Source organism: Panthera uncia, chromosome A2 (assembly GCF_023721935.1).
Source record: "Panthera uncia isolate 11264 chromosome A2, Puncia_PCG_1.0, whole genome shotgun sequence".
Lineage (NCBI taxonomy): Eukaryota > Metazoa > Chordata > Mammalia > Carnivora > Felidae > Panthera > Panthera uncia.
In genome coordinates this window covers 151,195,907-151,206,724 of record NC_064816.1, presented here as the reverse complement: position 1 = coordinate 151,206,724, position 10,818 = coordinate 151,195,907, and the positions used below count along the sequence as shown (strand labels likewise).

Below are 10,818 nucleotides of genomic sequence, written 5' to 3'. Positions count from 1 at the left end.
AAGTAAGGGGATGGAGAACCATGTATCATGCTAATGGTCACCAAAAGAAAGCCAGAGTAGCCACACTTATATCAGACAATCTAGATTTTAAAATAAATCCTATAATAAGAGATACAGAAGGGCATTATATCATATTTCAGACACTTTAGATTTTAAAATAAATCCTGTAACAAAAGACAAAGAAGGGCATTGTATCATAATCAAAGGGTCTATCCACCAAGATCTAACAATTATAAAAATTTATGCCCCCAGTGTGAAGAAACACAAATATATAAGTCAATTAATCACAAACATAAAGAAACTCATTGATAATAATACCATAATAGTAGGGGACTTCAGCACCCCAGTTTCATCAACGGACAGATCATCTAAGCAGAAAACCAACAAGGAAACAATGGCTTTGAATGACACACTGAACCAGAGGGACTTAACAATTATATTCAGAACATTTCATCCTAAAGCAGAGGAATACACATTCTTTTCGAGTGCACATGGAACATTCTCCAGAATAGACCACATACTGGGACACAAATCAGCCTTTAACAAGTACAAAAAAATCGAGATCATACCGTGCATATTTTCAGACAACAACACTATGAAACTCGAAATCAACCACAAAAAATTTGGAAAGGTAACAAATACTTGGAGACTAAAGAACATCTTATTAAAGAATGAACGCGTTAAGCAAGAAGTTAAAGAGGAAATTAAAAAGTGCATGGAAGCCAATGAAAATGATAACACCACAGCCCAAAACCTCTGGGATGCAGCAAAGGCAGTCATAAGAGGGAAGTATATAGAAATCCAGGCCTTCCTAAAGAAGGGAGAAAGTTCTAAGATACACAACCTAACTTTACATCTTAAAGAGCGAGAAAAAGAACAGCAAATAAAACCCAAAGCCAGCAGAAGACAGGAAATAATAAAGATTAGAGTGGAAGACAATGCTATCGAAATATGAAAAAAACAACAACACTAGAACAGGTCAATGAAACCAGGAGCTGGTTCTTTGAAAGAATTAACAAAATTGATAAACCCCTACCCAGTTTGAAAAAAAAGAAAAAGGAAAGGACCCAAATAAGTAAAATCAGGAATGAAAGAGGAGAGATCATAACCAAATACTGCAGAAATACAAGCAATAATAAGAGAATATTATGAGCAATTATATGCCAATAAATTTGGCAATCTGGAAGAAATGGACAAATTCCTAGAAACATATAAACTATCAAAACCAAAACAGGAAGAAAGACTAAACTTGAACAGACCAATAACCAGTAAGAAATTGAATTTGTAATCAACAAACTCCCAAGACTTAGGACCAGATGGTTTTCCAAGGGAATTCTACCAAATATTTAAAGAAGAGTTAACACCTATTCTTTTGAAGCTGTTCTAAAAAATAGAAATGAAAGGAAAATTTCCAAACTCATTCTATGGGGTCAGCATTACGTTGATTACAAAACCAGACAAAGACCTACTGAAAAGGAGAACTGAAGACCAATTTCCCTGATAAACATGGATGCAAAAATTCTCAACAAGATACTGGCCAACTGGATCCAATAATACATTAAAAGAATTATTCACCACAATCAAGTGGGATTTATACCTGGGATACAGGGCTTGCTCAATATCTGTAAATCAATCAATGTGATACATCACACTAATAAAAGAAAGGACAGGAACAACATGATCCTCTCAGTAGATGCAGAGAAAGCATTTGACAAAATATAGCATCCTTTCTTGACAAAATCCCTCAAGAAAGTAGGGATAGAAGGATCATACCTCAAGATCATAAAAGCCATATATGAGAGACCCACTGCTAATATCAGTCTCAATGGGGAAAAACTGAGAGCTTTCCCCCTAAGGTCAGGAACATGACAGGGATGTCACTTTCACCAGTTATTCAACATAGTTTGGAAGTCCTAGCCTCAGCAGTCAGACAATGCAAAGGAATAAAAGACATCCAAATCAGCAAGGAGGAAGTGGAACTTTCACTCTTCACAGATGACATGATACTCTATATGGAAAACCCAAAAGATTCCACCAAAAAACTGCTAGAACTGATTTATGAATTCAGCAAAGTCACAGGATATAAAATCAAGTACAGAAATTGGTTGCATTTCTATACACCAATAATGAAGCAACAGAAAGAGAAATCAAGGAATCAATCCCATTTACAACAGCATCAAGACCCATAAAAAACTAGGAATAAACCTAACCAAAGAGATGGAAAATCTATACACTGAAAACTATAGAAATATTATGAAAAAAACTGCAGACACACACACACACAAATGGAAAAATATTCCATGCTCATAGACTGGAAGATCAAATATTGTTAAAATGTCAATACTACACAAAGCAATCTACATATTTAATGCAATCCCTATCAAAATAACACCAGCATTCTTCACAGAGCTAGAACAAACAATCCTAAAATTTGTATGGAACCAGAAAGGACCCTGAATAGCCAAACCAATCCTGAAAAAGAAAACCAAAATTGGAGGCATCATAATTCTGGACTTCAAGATACATTACAAAGCTGTAATCATTAAGACAGTATGGTACTGGCATCAAAACAGACACTTAGATAAATAGAACAGAATAGAGAACCCAGAAATGAACCCACAAATCTATGGCCAAGTAATCTTTGACAAAGCAAGAAGGAATATCCAGTGGAATAAAGACAGTCTCTTCAGCAAATGGTGCTGGGTAAACTGAACAGCAGCATGCAGAAAAATGAACCTGGACCGCTTTCTTACACCATACACAAAAATAAACTCAGAATGGATGAAGGACCTAAATGTAATACAGGAAGCCATCAAAATCCTTGAGGAGAAAGCAGGGAAAAACCTCTTTGACCTCAGCCGCAGCAACTTCTTACTCAACACGTGTCTGGAGGCAAGGGAAACAAAAGCAAAAAGGAACCATTGGGACCTCATCAAAATAAAAACCTTCTGCACGGCGAAGGAAACAATCAGCAAAACTAAAAGGCAGCTGACAGAATGGGAGAAGATATTTGCAAATGACATATCAGATAAAGGTTTAGTATCCAAAATCTATAAAGAGCTTATCAAACTCAACGCCTGGAAAACAAATAATCTAGTGAAGAAATGAACAGAAGATATGAAGAGACACTTTTCCAAAGGAGACATCCAGATGGCTAACAGGCACATGAAAAAATGTTCAACATCACTCATCATCAGGGAAATACAAATCAAAACCACAATGAGATACCACCTCACACCAGTCAGAATGGCGAATACTAACAACTCAGGCAACGGCAGATGTTGGTGAGGATGCAGAGAGAGAGAGGATCTCTTTTGCACTGCTGGTGGGAATGCAAACTGGTGCAGCCACTCTGGAAAACAGTATGGGGGTTCCTCAAAAAATTAAAAATAGAACTACCATACAACCCAGCAATTGCACTACTAGGTATTTATCCAAGGGATACAGGTGTGCTGTTTTGAAGGAACACATGCACCTCAATGTTTATAGCAGCGCTACCGACAATAGCCAAAGTATGGAGAGAGCCCAAATGTCCATTGACAGATGAATGGATTAAGGAGATGTGGTATATATACATATACAATGGAGTATTTCTTGGCAATCAAAAAAATGAAATCTTGCCATTTGTAACAACATGGATGGAACTAAAGTGTATTATGCTGAGTGAGATAAGTCAGTCAGAGAAAGACAAATATCATATGACCTCACTCATATGTGGAATCTACGATACAAAACAGATGAACATAAGGCAAGAGAAGCAAAAATAATTTAAAAAAACAGGGAGGGGGACAAAACATAGAAGACTCTTAAGTGTAGAGAACAACCTGAGGGTCGCTGGAGGGGTTGTGGGTGGGGGGATAATTAATGGGTAAAGGACTAAATGGGCTAAATGGTAAAAACATAAACAACAGGCAAAATTGATCAAGAGTCTAGCTAATAAAGAATGGGGCATTCATATGGAGTACTATGCAAAAAAATTTAAAAAAAAAGAAAGCCAAAATGTGTTGATAGGAGAAATTATCTTCTTAAATTTTGGGTTAAATTGTATATTTTTGTTTTATTTTATTGAGGTATAATAGACACACAATGTTATATTAGTTTTAGGGATACAACATAGTGATTTCAACTCTATACATTATGCTATGTTCACCACAATTGTAGCTACCGTCTATCATCATACAACACTATTACACACCATTACAGTACCATTGATTATATTCTCTATGCTGTACCATTCATCCCAACAACTTAGTCCATAACTGAAAGCCTGTATCTCCCACTCCCCTTCACCCATTTTGCCCAATCTCTGTCCCCATCTCCTCTGGCAGGCACTATTTGTTCTCTGTATTTATGCATCTGTTTCTACTTTTGTTTGTTTGTTCTATTTGTTTTTGTTTTTGATCCCACATAGTGAAATGATACAGTATTTGTCTTTCTCTGTCCAATTTATTTCACTTAGCATAAAATCCTCTAAGTCCATCTATGTTGTCACAACAACAAAGCAAGATCTCATTTTTTTTACGGCTAAGTAATATTCTGTGTGTGTGCGTGCATGCTTGTGTGTGTGTGTGTGTGTGTGTGTGTGTGTGTGTGTGTGAACCACATTGTCTTTATCTATTCATCTACTGATGGACACTTAGGTAGCTTCCATATCTTGGCAATTAAAGAATTGCTGCAATAAACATAGGGGAGCATATGTGTTGTTTTTAATTAGTGTTTTTGGTTTCTTTGGGTGAATACCTAGTGGTGGGGTTACTGGATCATATCATATTTCTATTTTTAAACTTCTGAGGAACTTCCATACTGTTTTCCACAGTGGCTATACCAATTTACATTCTTACCAGTAGTACAGCAGGGTTGTATTTTCTCCATATGCTTGCCAGAACTTGTTATTTCTTGTTTTGTTTTGTTTTGTTGTTTGTTTCCAGTCACTCTGATAGGTGTGGGATAATATCTCATTGTGGGTTTTTAAAATTTTTTTTTAATGTTTATTTATTTTTGAGAGAGAGAGAGAGAGAGAGAGAGAGTGACCAAGTATGACTGAGGGAGGGGGCAGAGAGAGAGGGAGACACAGAATCCCAAGTGGGCTCCAGGCTCTGAGCTGTCAGCACAGAGCCTGATGCGGGCTCAAACCCACGAACTGTGAAATCATGACCTGAGCCAAAGTCGGACACCCAACCCACTGAGTGACCCAGGCGCCCCTCATTGGGTTTTGATTTGAATTTCCCTGGCGACTAGTGATGCTGACCATCTTTTTATATGTCTGTTGGCCATTTTTATGTCTTCTTTGAAAAATGTCTATTCAGGTCTTCTGCCTATTTTGAAATTGGATTATTTGGGGGCTTTTGGTGTTGAATCGTATAAGTTTTTAAAATATATTTTGATATTAATCCTTTATCAGATATATCATTTGCAGGTATGTTCTTCTATTCAGTAGGATACCTTTTCATTTGGTTGATGGTTTCCTTTGCTGTGCAAAAGCTTTTTATTTTGGTGTGGTACCAATAATTTATTTTTGCTTTTGTTTCCCTTGCCTGAGGAGATATATCTGGAAAAATGTTGCTAAGGCTGAAGTCAGAGATTACTGCCTATGTTTTCTTCTAAGGGTTGTATGGTTTCAGGTCTCACATTTTGTGTTTAAACCATTTTGAACTTATTTATGTGTGTTGTGTAAGAAAGAAGTCCACTTCCCTCTTTCACATGAGAGGTCCACTTTTCCCAGCACCAGTTATTGAAGAAACTTTCTTTTCACATTGCATATTCTTGCCTCCTTTCTCATAGATTGACTGTATACCCATGGATTATTTTGAGAAGTGAGAGAGAAAATGCCATAACAGATATCCACAGCATTTTCTGTTAAAAATATGCAGATACATGCTTAGGAAATTTTTCCAAGATTATATGGCAATCTTGTTGGGCTCGGGCAATGTCAGGCATGGTTAGGATGATTGTCCCCAATTTATACCCTTTTTCACCTGGTGATATTCTCAGATTTAGCAGGTATTCTTCAAATGAAATCTCAAATCTAAATAAATGTTTTGTAGCTGCCACTTTTTCTGTCTCACTCTAGTATAAAGCAGATTTACAATTTACATTTGTCAGTTGTTTCAGGTTGTAAATATAACTGCCTACATTGGCTGTCCTTATGCTGTCCCCACTTTGAAGTGCCCAGCTGGCAAACATGGACACACCATAGAAATAAATGTAAGAATCTTGCTTGAATGCATACAGACGCATGTGTGTTCTGAAGAGTGGAAACCTGAGACAATAGCAGAGAGTGAAGTACAATTTGGAGGCAGAAACTCTCCCCAGTTTTCTGGAAGGTCCTCAGAGTTAGGAGCAGGAGCTTCTCTATGAAATGAGTGAAGGAGAAAACAGACTTTGTAGGGGATTTCTGGTGAAGTTAGGACTGTCTGAGACCAACATGCATGCTTTAAGATATTGGTGCACATTTTAGATGTCAATTGTAATGTGTCCTACTGGGGCCTGGGGGATGCTTGTTTTCTCTGAATAGCTAAAAGAATCAGGGAAAAGTCTAGGATATAGGGGCAGAAGGGGTGATCTGCTTAGAGTCCGAGATGTCTTCTTGAAACCTTGACTTGGGGCCTTTGAGGAGGCAGTCTTGGTATGGAAAACCTGTGATTGGTGAGATTTCAGGTTTCTTCATTAAGCAAAAAGTTTCGAAAGTTCTGGCACTTAATTGGTCAAAAATGGGAATACTAAAACTTTGTTCTGCTTTCCGCAGTCTGATTGCTTAGGGACGCCCTGAACCTGGCGTCCTAATTAAGAATAGGTACCTCAGTGACTAAGTCCCCTTGGGAAGGAAGGTAGTGAGGGTGAAGAAGAGAGAGAGAAACCCTCAGTTCCCCTAACCCTGTTATTTCTGGACTTTTTCCTAAGCTCCTCCCAAGAAAGTTGCTCTGGCTCCTGAGCAGTAACTAGATAGGAGTTAGCCTTGGCTGAGTCCTGGAGAGCCTGAGAAGTGGTGGAGAGACCCCTCTATGAAGGTGAGTGTCTTCTCACGGTTGCTTTCTGCCAAGGAATCAGTAGGAGAAGATCAAGTATAGAGTTATGGGCTTGGCTGCCTGCAAGAAGGAGGTCTAGCTTCTGAGGGGTAGAATAGTGGAGCAGCAGAATTGAGAGGCTCATCTCCAAATCCCCTCTACACAGCAGAGAGCAGATTCAATTCTTCTCTGTCCCAGTACTAAGAACAGTCACTGCTAACATTCTTCTGTATTTTTTTCAGCTAGTGCTCATTATGTAGACATTATATAAATGTAGATCACTGAGAGCTATCCCAACAGTTCTGTCCTTGACCTCTTTTCCCATCATTCCAGCCCACAGAAGCTTAGAGGAGGTGACATGAATAAGGAAAGTGAGGAAGGGAAAATGGTAACGTGAGCCATGAAAGCAAATCAAGAAGAGTAGGCTCCATGGGGTATGGCCCAACTACTTTAATGAGCATCAAGTACTATTTAACCATATAGCACACATCCAAGCAACCATCATGTAGGAAAATTTATCAGCATGACTTTATAGCTCAACAATAATATATATATATATATATATATATATATACATGTCCTTGCCTTCATAGAGTTTATATTATAGTGTCATAGATGAACAAAGAATACATGAAATTGGTTTCCTGTCCTTCTTCCTTGCCTTATATTTGTTCCAGAATGATGAATAGACTAACATCATAATTTTACTTACTTGTCTTGTATATAATCTGGCATCCACCCTCCCCTTGAATGTAAGCTCCACAGGGCAGGAAGTTTTGTTTGTTCTATCCACTGCTGAATTTGCTTAATGTTCAATGAAGGAATGAAATTAGTATACATATCATATCAGGTAATAAGAAGTGCTACAAAGAATGGTAAAGTCCAAAAATGAACAAGTTAATCCTAATTGGTGTAGGGTTACTGGAAAGAGTCTTCTGAAGAGATATTTGAGTAATGGGATGGAAAAGTGAGAGGTCGAGATCCAGACATCCACAGGGGCTACTGGCCTCAGATCTATCCTTGTTAGGGACAGGTGCCACCTTTCCTCTCTCCCAACATTTTGCAAAGCACATGGATTTAGAGAAGAATGATTCTGCCCTGGGAAATTATCTCCAGAGAGCTCCAGAGCTCTCATTTGTAGATGTGTCTGCTCTGTACCATGGAAGTTTACACTCTGGGGAAAGCAGGGGTGTTGGTCTTAGTCCTCTGCTGCTTTTCTACTACCCCAAGTTGGGTCTAGACAATTCCAGTAAGGATGACGTGTAGGGTTCAATGTTCCAGGATTTGACCATCACCTAGAACACTGTTATGTCATCTGCTACAGTTAACATAAGAAGAATGACACAGTCCCCGGACTGGTGTGGCTGATCAACACAGCTTCATAAGTGGTCAGTTTAAACACTCTTATCCTCTGTCCCTGGAGAGAAGGCCTATCCTGTGGTGTAAAAAGACAGAGAACGTTTTCTTATCCTCAGTAGAGATTCAGGAGTCTTCCCCTATTCCAGACAGGCAGACTTGTGCTAGATTGAAGGTGATCACATTTATGTCTGACCTTGTGCAGAGCATTGCAGTCGGGGCATGTCACCAGGTTTTCAGGTTGAAAATATTTTCTCATCCTAACCTGTCTTCCTTCTCTTTGGAGAACAGGACTATGTGGCACCATGTTACCAGTCTTTGATGTCTAGATTTTAAAAGGAGCAGAAAAAAGGAGTATATGATGAGGAATATTTCTAGTGCTACTGAATTCTGCCTTCTAGGCTTTCCTGGGTCCCAAGAACTACACCACATTCTTTTTGCCATATTCTTTTTCTTCTACTCAGTGACATTAATGGGAAACACAGTCATCATTGTGATTGTTTGTGTGGATAAACGTCTGCAGTCTCCCATGTATTTCTTCCTTGGTCATCTCTCTGCCTTGGAGATCATGATCACAACTATTACTGTGCCCATGATGCTTTGGGGATTGATGCTCCCTGGGATGCAGACAATATCTCTGGTTGCATGTGTCACCCAGCTCTTCCTGTACCTTGCTGTGGGGACCACAGAGTTTGTGTTACTGGGAGCGATGGCTGTGGACCGTTACGTGGCTGTCTGTAACCCTTTGAGGTACAACATCATTATGAACAGCCACACCTGCATCTGGGTGGTCATTGTGTCATGGGTGTTTGGGTTCCTTTCTGAAATATGGCCAGTCTATGCCACATTTCAGTTTACCTTCTGCAAGTCAAATCTGTTAGACCACTTTTTTTGTGAACGCGGGCAACTGCTCAAACTATCCTGTGGTGACACTCTTTTCACAGAGTTTGTTCTCTTCTTAATGGCTGTTGTCATTATCATTGGTTCACTGACCCCAACAATAGTCTCCTACACCTACATCATCTCTACCATCCTCAAGATTCCCACAGCCTCTGGCCGGAGGAAAGCCTTCTCTACGTGTGCTTCTCACTTCACCTTTGTTGTGATCGGCTATGGCAGTTGCTTGTTCCTCTATGTGAAACCTAAGCAAACACAGGCTGCTGAGTACAACAAGATAGTTTCCCTGTTTATTTCTGTGGTAACCCCTTTCCTGAACCCTTTCATCTTCACCCTGAGGAATGACAAAGTCAAAGAGGCCCTTCGGGATGGTATGAAACGCTGCTGTCGACTGGTAAAGGATTAAATCTCTCTACATCAGTTTTGGGTGGCAATGTCTTCACTATAAATTATTCATTAACCTAGAAAACCCTAGCTCCTCTCTTATAATTATCATCTTTTCAAAGATCAGTTTTGTACAACCTCCAATCTGTGCTGATGGAGAAGACAAGACAGATAAAAATGAAACCTATTCTCTGCACACTAGAATCTCTTTCCTCAGTTTGTGATGGTTCCCCTCTTGAACCATGGAGGCATATCCTTGGGAAATGGGATGATTAAAGAAAGGTAATACACACATGTTTATAGCTCTGTATCCTTCAATTAATTCTCCTACAATGCATTTTTGAGGATGTATTTCCTAGGGAAGGAAGAATGTGGGAAGAAGGGGTGGGGAGGCATCTGGCATAATCAGTCCCAAGGGGCAGATGCTCACTTTGTTTCTTTATCAACTGTTGTAGAGATTTTCCTGTATTTTGTGCAATTTCTTGACGCAATGGCTGTATGCACTTTAAATATTCTATGGTTCTCCTTTCTCTGCTGGTTTTTCTCTGCTGGCCCCATTGCTAGTGCAAAGTACGTACAATGTTATATACTCTATGCCACAGAGCCAATCTAGAGTGGAGATACGGGGATTGGAATACTTTTAGTAAGTCTTAGCGATGTAAAGATATGAAATATTTTGGGACATATTGGTATTGGGACGTATGGGGATTGAGACAAGTAAGAATTAAATGACTAATTCTAGAGAAAGCATCCTGTGTTGTACAACTGATTAAATCTACTATGTTTGTTGAGACTACTTCCAGACTCAGACTTTAGGCTTCATGATGCTTGTGGTTCTTTGTCTCTGAAATCCAAGTGTCTCAGTACCCTGTCATAGATTTTCTCCATGGGGAGAACCACAGAAATGAGAAGCTACCCTCTCAACTTGCAGCTATTCAGGAATACAAGGCATGGTTTTATGACAATGCAAGTGTAGGAAGCTCATCATGTTGGAGCAAGGTATTTGAACAAAGGAGGAATTTAAAAGTATTTTCACTATTTTTTATTTAAAAAAAGTTTATTTATTTATTTTGAAAGAGAGAATGTATGTGAGTGGGTGGAGGGGGAAAGAGAGAGAGAGAGAGAGAGAAAAGAAGAAGAAGAAGAAGAAGAAGAAGAAGAAGAAGAAGAAGAAGAA

The 10,818-nt window shown here is 38.9% G+C and overlaps 1 protein-coding gene across 1 annotated transcript; it reads left to right on the top strand.

Annotated features, from left to right (window-relative positions):
• The first annotated feature begins 8,718 nt into the window (after positions 1-8,718).
• On the top strand, positions 8,719-9,663 carry LOC125930240 (olfactory receptor 9A4-like). Its single transcript, XM_049642009.1, has one exon. It carries the CDS (start codon positions 8,719-8,721, stop codon positions 9,661-9,663), a length of 945 nt encoding a protein of 314 aa, XP_049497966.1.
• The last annotated feature ends 1,155 nt before the right edge of the window (positions 9,664-10,818 follow it).